We start from the raw sequence: 18,615 nt of genomic DNA, 5'->3' as shown, positions 1-18,615 counted from the left end.
TTGTGTGAAGTATCACCAGGTTGCTGTGAATAAAACCCTGCCCGGTCAAGACTGATTGGGGTTCCTGAGCATGAGGTTGAAGTGGGCTTATAGTAATTTTGTCCACCCCTTTTTATGTAATAAATATTATTGTTAAATTAACCTACACTCTTGTGTCTTTCTTAAAGCTAGGAACTTAGCGGGTGTAACATATGTACATTTAGAACAATGGTTTGATTGATTGATTGAAAAGTTTATTAACAGATTGCAGAATGGGTACAGTACAGTACAGCTTAATACATACAATTGTTAAGGGGATGCAGACCAGAGAAAGACTTTCGTCTTGTTTACATCAGGGTCCCCCATTTTCAATTCATCATAACGTATATGACATACATGACATACAGATAGACAGTACTGCTACATCTATACATTTATGACATATCAGATTTGCAAATACAGTACTGTTTGTGATACAAACGTGTGGGTAGGGGACACACACACATTTTACACTGTACATTGGAATACTGACAAAGCCTTACTTGGTAATTTACTGTACAACTAGGTTAGGACATTTGTAGGGGCCAGTTTCGAATTGCAGTCTCACGTAGGTGTTTTTTGAGAGTGTTTTTGAAAGTGGGTAGTGATTCACATTCCTTTACAGCTTTAGGTAGGGCGTTCCACATTGATGTGGCATAATTGCGAAATGTGTTTTGTTGTATACTCATCTGGTTATTTAGTATAACATATAATAATGAGGAGACACGAGACACGGGTAAATTCCAGTTGACAGCTCTTTAGTGGAAAACTCAACACAGGTGATTACAATGACGGCAGTACTTATTAGCAGGGGGCGTGACGATATCTAATAAGGGGCAAACTTAGAATGTCAATACACAACATATCCCTCCCCCTTAACTTTGAAGGTTCCCCTAAAAAGTAAGTACTTAAACATTAACAAAAAACACTAAGTGTCACTGCGGTTTGGTATCCCTCATTCTATAATTAACTTAACAAATCGTATTTAAACTTAAACTTCCATTGGCTAGTAACCTTTGCCTGAACTAGGGAAAGACGGTAGACTACCTCAATTCCCAGACTGAACCCTGGGGATTATTCTGCCCCAATTGTAAGGGTTAGTCTATCAGGAGGGCGTCTGACTCTACTGGGGTAACGACCTGTAGGCAAGTCAGTTTCATTGTCTTTTGGGGAGGACTGTAGGAGTCCGGGTCTGGGAGAAGTGATGGCTGGGATAGGCCTAGGTGTGCCTGGGACAGGGGCCACTCTTGCAGGTTGCGTCTGGGGCTCTTCTGGTGATGAATGCTGCTCCTGGTAGGTCTCCTGCTCTGGAACAAAGGATGGCGGCTGAGGTGAGTCATCATGGAAACCAGCCGTGTGGAGCAGTTGATCGATGTGTCTTCTCCAGATGAGATTATCCCTGGTTTCTACTGTATATGACACAGGACCTGTTTTTGCAACAACTGTTGCAGGCATCCATTTGACCCCTTTGGTATAGTTCCGGGCGAGAACCCGGTCTCCAGCTGTGAAGCTCCGAAACTTTGCTTTCGCTCGCCTCTCCACTTGAGCTCTCTGTTGCATATGCACAATCTCCCTCGTCTTTTGGGGTCTCAGGAGGTCAAGTCGAGTGCGGAGTTGTCTCTTGAGCATAGCCGAGGCAGGCGAGACCTTTGTCGTAGCATGAGGTGTGTTTCGGTATGACAGCAGGAAAGCACTGAGGCGCCTGTTGATGGACTGTGTACCTTGAGAGGACTTAAGAGCTTGCTTCATGGTCTGTACAAACCTTTCAGCGAGCCCATTGGTAGCAGGGTGATAGGGTGCAGACTTGATGTGCTGAATACCATTCTCCTCCATGAATGTCTTGAACTCTTCAGACACTAGTTGTGGGCCGTTATCACTAACCAGCTGTTGTGGTAGACCAAAGCGGCTGAAGATAGACCTTAGCTCTTCGATGGTCCTCATAGAGGAGGTGCCCGTCATGACGACAACCTCAGGCCATTTGCTATGAGCGTCGACTACGATTAAGAACATGTGGTTCTCCAATGGTCCAGCAAAGTCTATGTGGACTCTTTGCCATGGTTCTTCAGGCCAGTCCCACGGATGTAATGGAGCCAGCTGTGGGAGGTTTCTCACTCTCTGGCAGGCAGAACATGACTTTGCTTTCTCCTCTATAGCTGCATCCAGGCCTGGCCACCAGAAATAGCTGCGTGCAATTTCCTTCATACGCACGACCCCACAGTGTCCAGAGTGGAGCTCGTCAAGCACTTTCCCTCTCAGTGGTGGGGGAATAATGACACGATAGCCCCACAATAGGCATCCAGACTGGACCGACAACTCGTTTTGTCTCACCAGGTAAGGCTTCAAGCTTGGTGTCATCTCCCCTCCCCGTCCACGAGTGACGATGTCCATAACCTCAGACATGACCGGGTCCGTGTGTGTGTGTTTCTTCACATGAGTTGAGGTCACTGGAGCAGCGGTCACTTCCTTGAAGTAGAAGATCTCCGCTTGTGGTGTCCGATTATGTGTGACCGGCAACGGGAGCCTCGAGAGCCCGTCAGCATTCCCGTGCTGATCCGACTTCCTATACCTAATGTCATACCGGTGGGCAGACAGCAACAAAGCCCATCGCTGCATACGACTGGCCGCAAGCGATGGAATGCCTGTATGAGGACCGAAGATAGAGGTGAGAGGTCGATGGTCTGTCAGTAGTGTGAATTTCCTGCCGTAGAGATATTGATGAAATTTCTTTATTCCAAACACTATAGACAGTGCTTCACGCTCAATCTGCGCATAATTGCCTTCCGCTTTGCTCAGCGTCCGTGATGCAAAGGCGATAGGTCTCTCTTCCCCTGATGGCATGATGTGTGATACTACTGCACCCACACCATAAGGTGAGGCGTCACACGCCAGCTGAAGTGACAAGGCGGGGTCAAAGTGGGTGAGGGCTTCAGACTGAGAGAGGGCTGTCTTTGCTCCTTTGAAAGCTGCCTCACATTTGTCTGTCCAATTCCATGTTTGGGCTTTGTGTAGCAGCTCATGGAGCGGTTTCAGCCTATTGGCAAGGTCAGGCACAAACTTCGCATAGTATGTCAGCAGGCCAAGGAATGATCTCAACTGACTCACATTCGTCGGAGATGGAGCCTCCACAATAGCCTTCACCTTTGACGGTGCTTTGTGGAGTCCAGTGCTGTCAATCACGTGCCCCAGGTACTCGACAGAAGGTTGGAAAAACTCGCATTTGTCTTCCCGGACTCTAAGACCATATTCCTCCAGTCTTTGTAGTGTGGCCCCCAGGTTCCTTAAGTGCGACTGCTCATCCGGTCCTGTGATAAGCAGGTCATCCAGGTAACACTGGACCCCTCGTAGCCCACTTAGGATCTGGTCCATTGCTCTTTGGAAAAGTGCCGGAGCAGAAGTAATCCCAAAAGGAAGCCTCTGGTACCTGAATAGCCCCTTGTGTGTCACTATGGTCAACAGTTCCTGTGACTCTGGATCTACATGCATCTGGAGATATGCCTGACACAAGTCTATCTTACTAAACTTCTGTCCCCCAGCTAAACCAGAAAAGAGTTCATCAATGAGGGGTAGTGGATACTGTTCTGCAATCAAGACAGGGTTCACAGTGACTTTAAAATCACCACAGAGTCTTAGACCCCCATCCTTCTTCATGACTGGAACAATCGGCGTGGCCCATTCACTGGTGCTCACTGGCGCCAATACCCCACTCTCCACCAATCTGTCTAGTTCTGCATCTACCCTGGGTTTGATGGCATACGGAACAGGTCTAGCCTTTAAACACCTCGGTGTGCTTCCTGGTGTGACTGTCAGCTTAACAGTAATGTCCTTCATGCTACCAAGGTCTCCACCAAAAACTTTGGAGTGCTTCTTCAAAATCTCCTGTAGGGGGCCTGTGTCTCCATCCTTAACCATGAACACCTCTTGCCAGTTCAGTCTGAGTTTCTCAAGCCATCGCCGTCCTAGCAGAGCTGGACGGTTTCCACGAATGATGTACAGTGGAAGAGTCTTCTTCCGCTTGTTGTGTTCCACTGTCACATTCACAACTCCTAACACTGGAACAGCCTCTCCAGTGTAGGTCCTCAACTTCAATTTGCTCACTCGAAGAGTCAGGTGCTGCAGCTTCTCTCTGAAAACAGCCTCTGATACCATGGACACACGTGTGCCGGTGTCCACTTGCATCCACACTGCTTTATTGTCCAACAGTGGTGTGACCCAGTATCCATCATCACTGTCCAGCACAGATAACACATGTACAGTATCATCATCATCATCAGACTCACAGTCACTCTGCTCGTCCTGTTCGTGCTCCAACTTATTCACACGTTTCTTCTTGTTTCTGTAGAAACCACCTTTCTTCATCTCAGTGTGCTGTTTGTATGTCTGGGTCTTCCTATTACCACAAGCACGTTCGATATGGCCTTTTATACCACAGTTTCTGCAGTCTACGTCTTTACACCAACACTCTGATGGCTGATGCCCCATTCTCCCACAGCGGTAGCATGGTTTGCCAGCTGTTGTCTTCTTATCCTCAAAAGACAACTTGTGCACTTGGGCTGATAGACTTAGCTGCTGTGCTTCTCGGGCAGCCATTTCCATTGACGTACTTATCTCTATGGCCTTTTCCAGTCTCAGGTTAGCTTCACTCAGTAGTCGTTTCTGAATAGACTCACTGCGTAGACCACACACCAGTCTGTCACGTATGGTGTCATTGAGTGAAATACCAAATTCACAATATTCAGACAGGCGTTTAAGTACAGCTACAAACTGTGAAACAGATTCACCCTCTTCTTGGTTCCTTTTATGGAACCTGAAACGCTCTGCAATGACCAGTGGCTTAGGAGAGTAGTGATCTTTCAATATTCCCACTATGTCTTCATAGGACTTGTCCCCTGGCTTCTGTGGCTGCACCAGACTGTGCAGTAGGTTATAAGTTCTTGCTCCCATAACACTTAAGAATGTAGGTACTAGGATATCCTCTTCAATCTTATTAGCAAGTGCAAAATACTCAAACCTTTCGGTGTAAGAACTCCATTGTTCCGTCTCCTCGAATGGTCCAAGATGTCCAAACAGTGCAGCCATCTTCTTGCAATTAGTCCTTTCCTTGTTTCGTTTGAGTTACTGTCTTTGGATCTGGCACCATCCGCCCCTCCTCATTTACTCAGTCTCCTTCCCATCGCGGAGATTTCACCTTTTCTCCGTCTCTATACTCCGCCCGCAACAGTGTCAACACAGCAGTATGCACCGTTGCCAAGTTACCGCAGCCCCGACGTCGCGCTGCACACTCGCGAAAACAAACAAACACGTCAGATGCGGACTATTGCCGACAATAACAAACACAACGTGAGATCCGTATTATCCTCGTCGCCAGTTTTGTTGTATACTCATCTGGTTATTTAGTATAACATATAATAATGAGGAGACACGAGACACGGGTAAATTCCAGTTGACAGCTCTTTAGTGGAAAACTCAACACAGGTGATTACAATGACGGCAGTACTTATTAGCAGGGGGCGTGACGATATCTAATAAGGGGCAAACTTAGAATGTCAATACACAACATATCTAGTCCCTTGTTTGAGCCGAATCTGGGTTTTACATGATTTGTGGAGCTCCCTCTGGTGTTGTGATCGTGGTATTCACTGACCTTTGGGAAGTATTTTGACATGTACATGGGTACCTTGGTCGCGTAGTGTATCTTGTTGTAGACCAGGCCCATTGCAAGTTGCTGTACATCAGATAGCAATCTTTATAAATTCCTCTGCTCATGTTTTGTCCCTATTACCATCATCAAGCCTTCGAAACCGGTAGATTCAAAGGTACCTGAAGAAAGACTTCGTTTTCTATGTGATTTGGGAGAAATTTTAAACAAAACCCATTTACTGTCCTTTATATGATGAAATAAGAAGTGATATAGAATGTGTGTGTGTGTGTGTGTATGTGTGTGTGTGTGTGTGTGTGTGTGTGTGTGTGCGTGCGTGCGTGTGTGTGTGTGTGTGTTTGCCACTAGCTCCAACGAACCATTAGCCAACAACAGCAGCTTTCTCGTATTTTTGTCTGATCGTTTCCATGAAGAGATCACAACAATGACTGCAAGGCTTGCATCACAGTCACGAAAGGGGCTAAACAAGGTCATGTTTTCCAAAGAAAAGTTATGTAAGAAGTCCCATTTGCGCATGATCCTCCTACTAAAGGCGCTCACACGCCACAACAAGCAGAGGGCAGCGGTCAGCGGACACATGCATTACTCCAAGGGACTTTATTACCATTATCTATCTTTGATTTATGTATTGATTGATTGATTGGTTCCTTGATTGATTTAATTTCTGTGTCGTACACGGATTTACAAGACACTACATATGACTATTGTAATGGTGTACAACATAATAATCGACACAAAAATCTATTTCATATAAACAGAACATTCTCTCTTTTCATAAATTCAGTGTGTATTACTGTAATTCATTCAAATATGCATTATTACAGTTCACGGTGGAGAGTGTTTCGACCAATCAGCACGCAACTCTTTTAGGGCCAAGCGTCATACAACCAATTGCAAGCCAGATCAAATGTCACATGATCAATGTTTTCCACCGGGTGACTCCTCACTGCAGCTGAACTGTCAACAAGGCGAACCAGTGCCACCCCATTGCATTATAGCAATGCAAATGTCCCTCTTGTGTTTTTCTTCATAACCTTTTGGAACTGCGTTTGAATTCGTTGCGCGACGAGGAATTCTTAACTTCTTTGAAACGTCCATGAAGAATACTGGTATGTTTCTGTTTGGTCATGTTTTCATACGATCCAAAAGGAAGGCTAGTAGCTACGTTAGCTAGCTGCCGTCTGGCTACGCTGGCAGGCAACGTCAGCTTTGCATTAGCCCGCTAAACATGTGGCACACAGTGGATTCTGCAGAACTTTAACTTTACATCACACCGTTTTCTTTGACTACTAACATGCATTCGTCGCTCAGATCTAACATAACGTTAGGCGTCAGCTATGAAGTAAAGTAAATGTCCTAACCCAACCACCTCCAATGTAAATGACATGGTTTTGTCAATATTCCAATGTACAGTTTTGCTTACAGTTGTACAGTGTCCCCCACCCACCCCTCCTACCCAACCCCCCCCACCTACCCAACCACCTCCAATGTACAGTCCCCCCCCCCCACCCACCCAACCACCTCCAATGTACAGCCCCCCCCCCACCCACCCAACCCCACCCCACCTACCCAACCTCCTCCAATGTACAGTTTCTACGTCAAATTTATATACTCTCTTTTCTAGACTCTTTTTGTATCACAAACTGTCCTGTATTTGCAAATCTGGTATGTCATAAATGTATCTATGTAGCAGTACTGTCTATCTGTATGTCATGTATGTCAGATGTTATGATGAATTGAAAATGGGGGACCCTGATGTAAACAAGACGAAAGTCTTTCTCTGGTCTGCGTCCCCTTAACAATTGTATGTATTGAGCTGTACTGTATTGTACCCATTCTGCAATCTGTTAATAAAGTTTTCAATCAATCAATCAAGTCAGTTTTGTAGACTGTCATCAGCTAGCTTAACGTAACTTTCTTTAAATACGTTGTCTTCATATAACGTTAATTTCACTTTCACTTTCTTTTTCTTCACCAGATTTGTGAAAAGTAACTGCAGGCCTAATGTCACTTTGGAAGGAATAGACTCTTCAGACCTAACCGCTCCTAAAAAAGGAATGACTCATCGATGGGTTCCAGACACCTGGGTGCTGAAAGTGAGCAGAGCAGTCAACTGGTGGCACACACAAGTTCCGAGGCCAGCAGCATCACTTCCATTGTCCCATTATAGGCTTTACGTGCGGCCGCCCGTCAGCCACAAGGTCGGCTATCTGAGCTGGAAACACATCCTGAGTCCGAGGAGTCGAGGACGTAGGGGCTGGTCCTGCAGAGCCGGCCCGGTGAGACAGAGGCTCCACACTAGTACCCTGTATTTAAACGCCTCGACCTCACGCTGGTCTGCTGGTCTGAGTCAACACATGTCACGCATCAAGAGCACGCTGGACACCGTCTCTAAAGCGGTGAGCGGGACGCACACGGAGCTTCTCTCCAAGATCGCTAGACTCAAACCTAAAGCTTTGCAGTCGGGTAAAGAGGGTGGGTCCAGCCCTGAGGCGACACCAAAGACAGAGGAGACTACAGTCGTACCGGCTCTTTCAATCCCCCCTCTCCCCTTCTCCACGGTTCCTGCCCCCGGCTCTGAGCCTATCCGTGCCACTGTAACTCTATCTGCCCCTGCCTCTAGCCCTACACCTGCAGCTACACCTATCATTAGTGCTGCCCCTGCCTCTACCCCTACACCTGCAGCTACACCTATCATTAGTGCTGCCCCTGCCTCTACCCCTACACCTGCAGCTACACCTATCATTAGTGCCACTACCTCCACACTTTCCCCTAGCCCTGCCCAGGCAAATGCCACTACTACGGCTCCAAGTGTGAGTGAGCCTAGGGAGAAGAAAGTGAGGCGCATTGCCGTCAAAACCACTGGTGCCACAAGAGTGTCAGCGGAGGTTAAACCAGCACCGGGTGATGGTGAGATCAAAAGCACCGTGCTCTCCAAACCCGACGCACCACTCTTCCACCCCAGCTCCTTCTCAGTCAACCTGGATGAGACATACAGCTACTTGGCTCATCACATCAATTCATACTTTGGCGCCGGTACAAAGGCTGACAAGCCGCATGTGGACAACGGTGCCAGTCCCCCTACCGCACCTCGGGGCCAACACACCAGTGACCTTGTGCCTATGTCCGACAGACCCACGGCCACGAGTGCCCCATCCTCTCCTAAGAAGGGTATAGGCCACTACCTGTCCTACTCCGCTCCCACTGTTCAAGCCTTCGTAGGAAACTACCTCGCTCCCTTGGTCCCGATGTTCAGGACAACAACGGAGTCTAAAAGTGCAGCTGTGGTGGAGGAGAAGCGGCTCGAGGATGCACCGGCAAAACAGGCTGAGGTCACGATCTGTAAGGACCAAAAGGTTGCAGAGGAGCGGGCCAAGAGACTTCTGCACCAGAGAGAGAAGGTACATTTACACTTACTAGAGTATAAACACGTGTGCTTTTGAGCATAAACACTCGTTTTTGATTGGTTATAGTACTCACAATTGTGCCCAAAAGGTTGGGTGGCCCTCATTAGTGGGAAGATGTGATTTGCACTGGCATTTGTTTCTATATAAGGCCATAATTGGAGATTGTCCAAACTACATTTCCTCATTGTTGCAATGGGCCCCTGGACCATGGTACATAAACAAATGACAAATGGCTCACACATAAAGTGCTTAAGAGTTTATACTGAACTTGCTCGTTCTGCCAGTGCCTTTGGCTTCTGTGCTGTTGAACCATGGAACACCAGGGAAAATCTAAATTGGGTGTGTTAGTGTCCATGGGTTGATTTAGAGCACTGATGACCAAGCAGGTCACCACACACTGTAATTGTTTTTGAATCTAGTGTTTTAAAGGAATCCATTTTTCTATTCTTACGGTAGTTTTATTTATTTTATTTACTATTCTTTGTGGTTTTCTCTTTCTTGTACTTTGTATAGTAATTGATGTTTGTTGATGATTATTGATTATGACTATGTAATACTAGACAACACTGGAAATGAGGGTTGCCCCTCAGTGTAAATGTTCGAGTAAAAATAAAGAATGAATGAATGAACATTGTGAATGTGGGCCTATGCTAGAATTGAGTAAAATCGCATCAATAATGTACATTTGAAGCAGGTGTTCCTAGTGTAACGCCTACTGAAATGAAATGCAAACCATGTCATTGCTAAATGTTCTAAGTAAACATGAAGCTAAGCGAGTAGGGTGTCTGTTCCTCGTAATGTAGCTTAGGTCATCATTGCTTTATGTTGGTAAAGTGGTTTGTGGTTCTTTAGGCAGTAGGCACAGATGCCAGCAAGGTGGGATGTGATTTGAGCCTACAGTATGTTGAGAGTGAAACACGATACCTACATGACGTGGGTGTGGGGTATATCGTGGCAGAGTGCCAGGGCTGTATGCCAGACACCTTGTGACTGTATATGACGTTTGACATGCAGGCTTACTTGTCGGCTGGTAGGTTCCTGGAATCGTCATTCCAAAATAACCTCCTTTGTGGAATCAAGAGGCCTAGATATGTGTACTTTGCCTAGGCTAGACCTCGCTGGTTCCCGGCTGTATATGTACGCTATGCTTTGCCTGCTTCATATCACAGCCGGGCAAATTAACATAGACTGAAATCTTGATCTCCTGTCTGTTTACTGGGGGCTGACATCTTGATTAGAACATACAAATGTGTTGTTTCATTCAATTCATCATGGCAGCACCCAGTAACCAGACAGACTCTCCATTGGGAGATATTTTCACAAATAAGTGGCCCGGATTTTATGTTTAGGTAATTATAAAATGCTTCTAAATAAAATTAGATGATGTACCGTCACCCAAGATATCTTAAGTAAATTTCAGTCTATGTTAATTTGCCCAGCTGTGATATGAAGCAAGCAAAGCATATCATTGTTGTTGGATGAAAACCACTTATCTGCTATTTCAGGAATTCACATTGACATCCATGTATTCTTAAAGTCATACATTCGGTTTTCAATGTGTTTCATAGGTCCTGGGGTCATGAAACTGGCTCACACGATAGAGAAGCATGTAAACATTCATTCCCAGTATGAAGAATAAAAACAATGACCAGAGATAAGTGTGATGTGATGATGTGCAAAATAGACCTTTCTTGATTTTACTGACATAAGACACAAGCCAACAACACATCATTCACTTCAGATTTAAGTCAGGCTCCCAGTTAACAATAAAAAATAGGACCTCAATTATAACATTTGTACTTGAAAAACAAGTAAAAACAATAAATAAAAAAAAAAAAAAAAAAAGGATCTGACTTGGTTGTTTGGCTCTGCTAGATCATTGCCAGGGTGAGTGTGGACAACCGCACCCGGGCCCTGGTCCAGGCTCTCCACAGGGCATCGGATGTGCGGGTCTACACCAACAGAGTGGAAGACCTCAGCTACCACCTCCTGGAGTTCCCAGAGACCCGCGGTGTGGCACTCAAGGTGAGCGAGCAACCCAAATAGGCCAGCAGTATTCTTGTTATACTTGTTCGGTTTTGAAGTCACGGTTCGGTACAGGTTTTGCGGTACACTGGGGGAAAGTTTGGCTTTCCATGTTCCACTCAGGGGTGATGTAGTGTGGTAGGGGTGGACGGTATAAACGTTATACGGTATAAACGGTATTAATTTGCTCTACGGTATGGATTTTGACTATACCGTACCGTGTAACCGGTAGAGTAGCTCTAAAATAGCAATGACGTCATGTAACCACAGCGCGACTATTTCAATCGCATTTGCCCCTAAAAATAGATAGAATTAGTCATAGATAATAGATATGTGCAAACTGGAAAAAGTTATTTAGGAGGCTTCGCGCAGTGGGCGTGTCAACACGCAATTGTCATTTCATAATAAACACATATCACCGCGGCGCACAGCAAGTTTCAATTTCAGTTCCTGGCATTTTTAACCAGTGGAGAAAGGTAAGAGATGTCCCTATCGTTTTTCTTATATGAATTATTCTACGTTAATAAAACATACCTGGTGATCAACTACAGTTTGCTGTAAACATTATGATATGCGTGTAGTGTTATGATAACAACGGCTGCAGCGGGAGCCGGGAGGACGGCGGCAGCAGTGGATTTGCGAATAGCATGCAGCTGCAGAGCCGCAGAGCCAGCGGCGCTTTCAGGTCAGGTCCGCTCAACAGCGCCCCCCCACCCAACGGCTGAAAGCTGTGACCAGACCTGAAAGCGCCGCTGGCTCTGCGGCTCTGCAGCTACATATGCTTCTAGCAAAATCCAGCATCCAGCCCGGCTGTTTGCAATGGGAGCAGCACGGACTCGGGACTTATTTTATTTGGAATATAATGACTTTATACGCAAAAGTAGCCTAGTTTTAAGTTAAAATATTATAAATCTACATGCCTTGAGGATGTCATTCTTTATATAGCCTGCCTATCAGGCAAAAAAAATTATTCTAACGGAAACACTGATACCGTGATATATACCGTTACCGTCTATGCTTCAAATTATACCGTGATATAAATTTTAGACCATACCGTCCACCCCTAGTGTGCAGTAACTAATTGTACTTGTAGGGCTGTCAACGAATCTTCTATATTGAAATTAATAATAGACTTGTAAAAAAAATAAAAAAAATAATAATTATATTAGATTGTGAAAAAAACAGCCCCCGGTGGGTGGTCGTTGGTGGTTAACATACTGTTGTATTCATTCGGTACACTACACAGCCGTTCGGTATGGTACACACTGAAACGGTTCAGTACGGATACGTGTACCTTTACACCCCTAGTCGGTATCATTCAGCAGTGTGTCCAATGTTGTGGACTTATGCCCAGCTTGCCAACAAAGATCAACCTTTCAGTTTGACACCAGCTCCTGGTGCCAGGATGCTGTTACATCACAGCATTGTTTTGCTACATATAATCATGTTATGTCTGGCATGCATCAATCACAGCTGTTCTGCTTGTCTTACACACTGGCCTAAATGTCAGTTCTGCTTTGGCAACAGATTACATGCTGCTTATCTGTGACTGTTTCATGTACAGTAGGTGCCGTTAATGCTGCCTTCCCTTTATCAAGTATTTACAATTTTACATTACACAGACAGGCTTATCGGTGATGGCTTGAGTACCTTATTCGACACATAGCCTGTTTGACATCCGGAAGCCACTTTTACTGGCCCTAAGGACGTTTTGGTTAATCACATTATATATCAAAGCCCATCTGGGGATATAAGGGGAATTTAAAGTAGTATGTAACCTGTGACCAAAGTCCTGTTCTTGTGCGGGTGAATGGATAATTGTTTTTGTAGGAGCCATTATGATGGTGGCATATTATTTATTATTTGTAATATTATTATTGGACACCTGGTGGCGGGCTTTTAGATTTGACAGCATTGGCTATGTATTTAGAGGGTCACAGGTGCAGTGATTAGGGAGGACACAGGTAGTGAGGAGCCACACCGTTCTTACCTGCAGCCCAGCAGCCAGAAGCAGATATCAAAGAAATACAGACTAACAGAGATTCACTACAGAAACCACACTGGCATTATAAATGGAATGTACAACTTCAAGCAATAAATACACCTAAACCTGGAATCACGACTGGACATCCATCTGTGTGTGTTGCTGTGTCTACTGCGTAGGATCACTCTCATACCCTACCTGTGAGGTAACGTGCAAGGTAAAACAGGACATTGCAACATGAACATTTGCCGTTACAGTTTTCTCATTACTACTGCCACTGTGTGTGTGTCCCCCACAGGAGAAAGCGATCCCATGCCTGCTGCGTTTGAGACAGGCCAGTGACCCAGGGCTGAGGGCAGCGGTCAGTGAGGCTCTCACTCTGGTGGGCTACAATAACCCTGTTAAAGGCCGCGGCATACGTGTCCTGTCCATAGACGGAGGGGGGTTAAGGTACAGCCTCACTCGGCTTCCGGTTTACTATGTTATTGTTCTCTTTTATAAGACCAAAACAATCACGGCGATCCACCTTTCACTTGGTACTTATTCACAATAGGGCCAGCTCAAAATGTGAGAATTATGAGTCATTTCTCTTTAGCCATCTTTGGTCGTGTAATGAAGCCAGACATTGAGTTGGTGCTCTGCCTAGCTGCAGCCTAGTCCCAGCTTGCTAGCACATATCTGGGTCGCACATAATGTCATACAATTTCCCCATGCACTCACGAGTTTGCTTATATTTAGCTCAAACTCGCAGCGTGCACTCGCACACCAAGGACACCTACTTGATTGTTTTAACATGGTCTATAGTCTGGTAAACACAAAAAGGAAAACTCACCCCAGCTTTGTAAACATCAACTTTTGTAGCTCCATCTCCACGCTTACTTCCGTTGTTCTTGTGTTCTTGTAATCATGTTCTTCTCGTGTTCTTGTAATCGTGTTCTAATCGTGTTCTTGTAATCGTGTTCTTCTTCTCATGTTCTTCTTCTCGTGTTCTTCTTCTCGTGTTCTTCTCGTGTTCTTGTAATCGTCTTCTTCTCATGTTCTTCTTCTCATGTTCTTCTTCTCGTGTTCTCGTGTTCTTGTAATCGTCTTCTTCTCGTGTTCTTCTTCTCGTGTTCTTCTCGTGTTCTTGTAATCGTCTTCTTCTCATGTTCTTCTTCTCATGTTCTTCTTCTCGTGTTCTCGTGTTCTTGTAATCGTCTTCTTCTCATGTTCTTCTTCTCATGTTCTTCTTCTCATGTTCTTCTTCTCATGTTCTTCTCGTGTTCTTGTAATCGTGTTCTTCTCGCATTCTTCTTGTGTTTTTCTTCTTGTGTTCTTCTTCTTGTGTTCTACCCTTGTTTGATGAAGCTGTTGCAGAGAATCAAATGGCCGTTTCCATGGTAACTCATTTGATGAAAATTCATCAGTAGAAGAGGATAGCGGAGGTCAACTTTTTTTTATTATAATTTATTTCACATTTCATACCAGACTATAATCAAACAACAATGAAGTAGTTAATTTTGAAGTAGAGTTTCAGCTATATGAGCAAACTCATAAGTGCATAGGGAAATGGACCTGTCTCAAACCCTGCCCTCTTTTCTTGATCCTCCAATCACAACTGTCGCTTACCTCGGACAAACCAAGTTTGTCCGAGGTAAGCGACAGTTGTGATTGGAGGATCAAGAAAAGGGGCAGGGGTTTGAGACAGGTCCATTGTATGGCATCATCTGTTGCGGCTCCACTCGGCCCTCCTTCCAGGTACTGTAGATTACACTGCATAGTATTTGTCTGTTTCCAATGTTATCTCATGGAGGTTTGTGTCTGTGTTGGAACTTTCAGAGGACTGGTCGCCCTTCAGACTCTGCACAAACTGGAGGCCCTGACGGGCAAACCCATTTACCAACTATTTGATTACATTTGTGGCGTCAGCACAGGTATGTTGTCCTCCTGCCCTATTTCTTTGTATGTGTGTGTGTGTGTGTGTGTGCACATGTGTGTGTGGAGACTGGATTATCAGAGCAGAGCATACTGTAATGCTGCAGGCTGGGCTGGTGGTACCGATCTGGTATTATTGACCCATTTACTGCTGTCGTGTGGCCTAATTTGAACACTGCTGGTAAGACCACTGTTATACAAACAGGGTTGGGGTAGTTTTTGGTTTTACAAATAATCCTCCACTTTGCATATGATTTCTTTTTCTTTCTATATTTCTTTCTATATTTGACCTGCATAATGTGGTAAGTCTTGCAAATCCATAAGAGCACTTATTATTTTACATAGGTACAATAGTACCCGTATTAAATTGTTATGATGCATGCCACCTGGCTTAAAATAGTCATGATGCATGCCTCCTGGCTTAATGATATGTATGTCTTTAATGTCCCCATACCTACTAACCACCACAAGGGGGTACTGTGGACTATACTCGCCTCACTCTATGACCACACCAATTTCATTTCACAGCAGATCAAAAATACCTTTTTTCTTTTCTCAGAAAAACACGCAGCTCTGAAATCACCAGCAGAAGTACCTATTTGTCCCAGGCTCAGGTTCTCTCTCTCTCTCTCTCTCTCTCTCTCTCTCTCTCTCTTTCTCTCTTTTCTCTTTCTCTCTCTCTCTCCTCTCTCTCTCTCTCTCTCTCTCTCTCTCTCTCTCTCTCTCTCTCTCTCTCTCTCTCTCTCTCTCTCTCTCTCTCTCTCTCTCTGCCATCTCTCTCAGCTATTCTCTCAATATAATCCCCTCCAGTTGGAGGTACAGTTCATATTGTGTGTGTGTGTGCGCTCTATAGCATCATACTAATCCCTTGCCAGATAGAAAGAAGTGTGCACATTAAAAGACCCATTTGGGCCACATCTGGCTGGTCCCAGTCACCCAAGTCATTGTAGTACATATCACCTTTGCCCTCCGCTCTGCGCTGGGCTGCACAGCCTTTTGAGAGGGGGTCTCCCTCTCCCACTGGTAATCCCTCCCAAGCCCCGCTAGCGGAGCGGTAACTCACTAAAAGGGATTAAGCCTCCAAGGACTGGAGGACACGTTGATGCATCCATTTTAGTTTGTGTTTGGGAAACTTGGGAAAATCTTGTTTGCATTGCATCCAGTTATGGAAATGGACGGGAAGAAGTTAAGAAGGAAGGAAAGATATGACTGTATGACAAGTGGGTTTAAACCAAACGAAATAACATAAATTGTGTTGGATGTAATACTGGATAGAGCAATGGAATGTAATACTGGCTACTAGAGACATTCACAAATAGCAAGAGACTGACAATTCTTCAATAGAAGAAAAGGTGTTTTCAGATGGCGTTGGTGGTACATTTGACATTTAGTCATTTGCTGGCGCTTTTATCCAAAGCAGGTCAGCAGGAAGGGTACAACTCTGGCAGCCAAGTAACAATGTTCGTTAAAAACTACGAGATTCTTATCTGATTGCAAGTCTTTCAAGGCCTCTCTCTGCTTTTGTCGAGTTATCATACATTGAGTATTTCCTTTTGTTGGCAAGTTATTTATGTCTGAGATAATGTCTGCAAAATGTGTCAAGGATCTTGCCTGTTTGGTAGAAATGTACTTGACCTTTTTTTAAATGGGAAAGAAGAGCCTCTGATGTTGTGGGCTTGTTCCTGTGGAGTTTCCTTTGTGACCCCTGACGTTGGTTGCACTGTGCTTTCAGGGGGACCAGGGCATTTTGAATGCAACTATTGATGTGTGTTTTGACAGCTGAAGGAATCTGCTGTGTGTGCTTATGGACACGGCCTCCAACAATCTTAAAGGGGACATGTCTTGCTATTCCTTTCACTATTTGGGAAACTTTACACAATTCCTGTGAGTCTATGGAACACATCTGTAAAGTTTTTTCGCTTTGAGTGACAGTAGGCTTGGGCGGTATCCTTTTTTTCACACCGTTATACACCGTTATACCGTTATCACATCATACCCCGGTGCACGGTATTTGACGGTATGACTTTCATTTTAATCAGCGCGGGGGGGGGGGGGGGGGGTGGCAACGCGTGTTACCAAGTAAACAAATCATCGTCATCTCTCAGATTGGTAGTCAGAAGCCCGCACCGTTAGTGTTACTGCGTTAGCATCTAGCCTTGGCAGACTATTTGATTAGTTAAGGGCTCGAAATTGCATGAGTTTTGGTCATATGCTCCCGAAATGCTCCCGTTGTTTGGCTACTTCTATGCGCAGTGAAAACGACTCGAATGCTTTATAACCTAGTCATTGATTTAGTTCAGGGTAATATAAGATTAGCCGCAGAGCTAACGCTAGTTAGCGTGAGCTAACGCTATCTAATCACGCTCAGTATCTCACAGAGAGAGATAAACAGCTGACAGCGGATAGTACAGGACGATACAAATACAATAAAAAGTCGGGTGGGGGCTGTTGTGTAAACCTTGTACTCTTTAGTTCACATATAATAAGGGACAGAGTATTTGCTTGCTCCACCAGCGCACCACTCCACAACAACACACATCAACTCTCACAACGCTTTACGGTATTTTCACAGCACTGTCGCAACATTACCGTAAAACGTGAAGACCGTTGTGACCCACTCGCTCCACTAGACTGGTCTCGCCCTCTGCTGGCGCGTGTGTGCACTACACTCAGTGTGTGCACTACACTCAAAACTCAGTTTCACTGTAATAGAAGCTGAAGCGCATCTGTGATTTTGACGGTGACAACGGTATTGATTTTCAATACCGTCGGTATTTCGAAATACCCCGGTATATTGTAATACCGTCATACCGCCCAAGCCTAAGTGACAGTCACCCACAGTCTGCACTAGCAGACGGAGAGAGAGATTGAGGGGGATACTAATTAATTTCGCCGCGGGGGAGGGCATAATCCCACGGGACAATGCATTGGTAACTTGTTTCAAATGACAATATATACCCCTGTGAATATTATTGCACGGATCGGAATACGTGGGAGCATGCGCAATGATATTTTGACAGTGATATGCAAGTGGAGAAGCTCCTGCCCCGCGCGCGCACACACATTTACACACACTCCTGCGCGCGGTCGGGAGGTTGTGTGTAAATGCTTGTGTCCCTCTCTCTTTTTTTTTTGATCCACTTTTTCTCCCATTTTTCTATATTTTCTCCCATCCCAATTTCGTATCATCCAATTCAACCCTCCCCTGTCACGAACGCTGTTTCTTGCCTCCCACAAGCCGGCTGCAATGTGGACTAAGTCATACATATAGCACAAGTCCCCTCCGGTACTTGAGGTAACAGCAGTCGCATCTTTTCACCTGCGCAGCTCGATCTCTCAGTGTCGAGGAGTAACGCGTGGGAGGCTCACGCTGCCCCCGACACTTCCTGATTCTACTGCGCAGGCGCACCAACCGACTTGTAGGAGTCGCTTGTTCACAACGTTCGATCCCCACCCTTCAGTTTTCCCTCCCCGTAATACGGCCAATGTGTATTACTGCGGACGACCAGCTAAACTGAAAACAATGTGGAGAGCTGGATTCGAACACGCGAATCCTAGCGTCTCCACACTGGTGGCGAGTGCCTTGCCCACTACACCACCTAGCCGCCACT

General features: G+C 45.3%; 1 protein-coding gene across 1 annotated transcript in view; it reads left to right on the top strand.

The window, feature by feature from the left end:
- The first annotated feature begins 6,650 nt into the window (after positions 1–6,650).
- LOC311245170 (calcium-independent phospholipase A2-gamma-like) overlaps positions 6,651–18,615 on the top strand; it is a 41,819-nt gene continuing 29,854 nt past the window's right edge. The window contains exons 1-5 of the mRNA XM_084334979.1: positions 6,651–6,783; positions 7,653–9,075; positions 10,957–11,106; positions 13,389–13,540; positions 14,909–15,003. Of these exons, the coding sequence (XP_084191105.1) occupies positions 7,732–9,075; positions 10,957–11,106; positions 13,389–13,540; positions 14,909–15,003 (1,741 nt within the window). The 5' untranslated portion in view covers positions 6,651–6,783; positions 7,653–7,731. The remainder of the gene's footprint in view (positions 6,784–7,652; positions 9,076–10,956; positions 11,107–13,388; positions 13,541–14,908; positions 15,004–18,615) is intronic.

This window comes from Notolepis coatsorum, assembly GCF_963971535.1.
Source record: "Notolepis coatsorum genome assembly, chromosome: 18".
NCBI lineage: Eukaryota > Metazoa > Chordata > Actinopteri > Aulopiformes > Paralepididae > Notolepis > Notolepis coatsorum.
The sequence above is the reverse complement of the archived record's forward strand: the minus strand, read 5'-3'. Positions and strand labels throughout refer to the sequence as shown.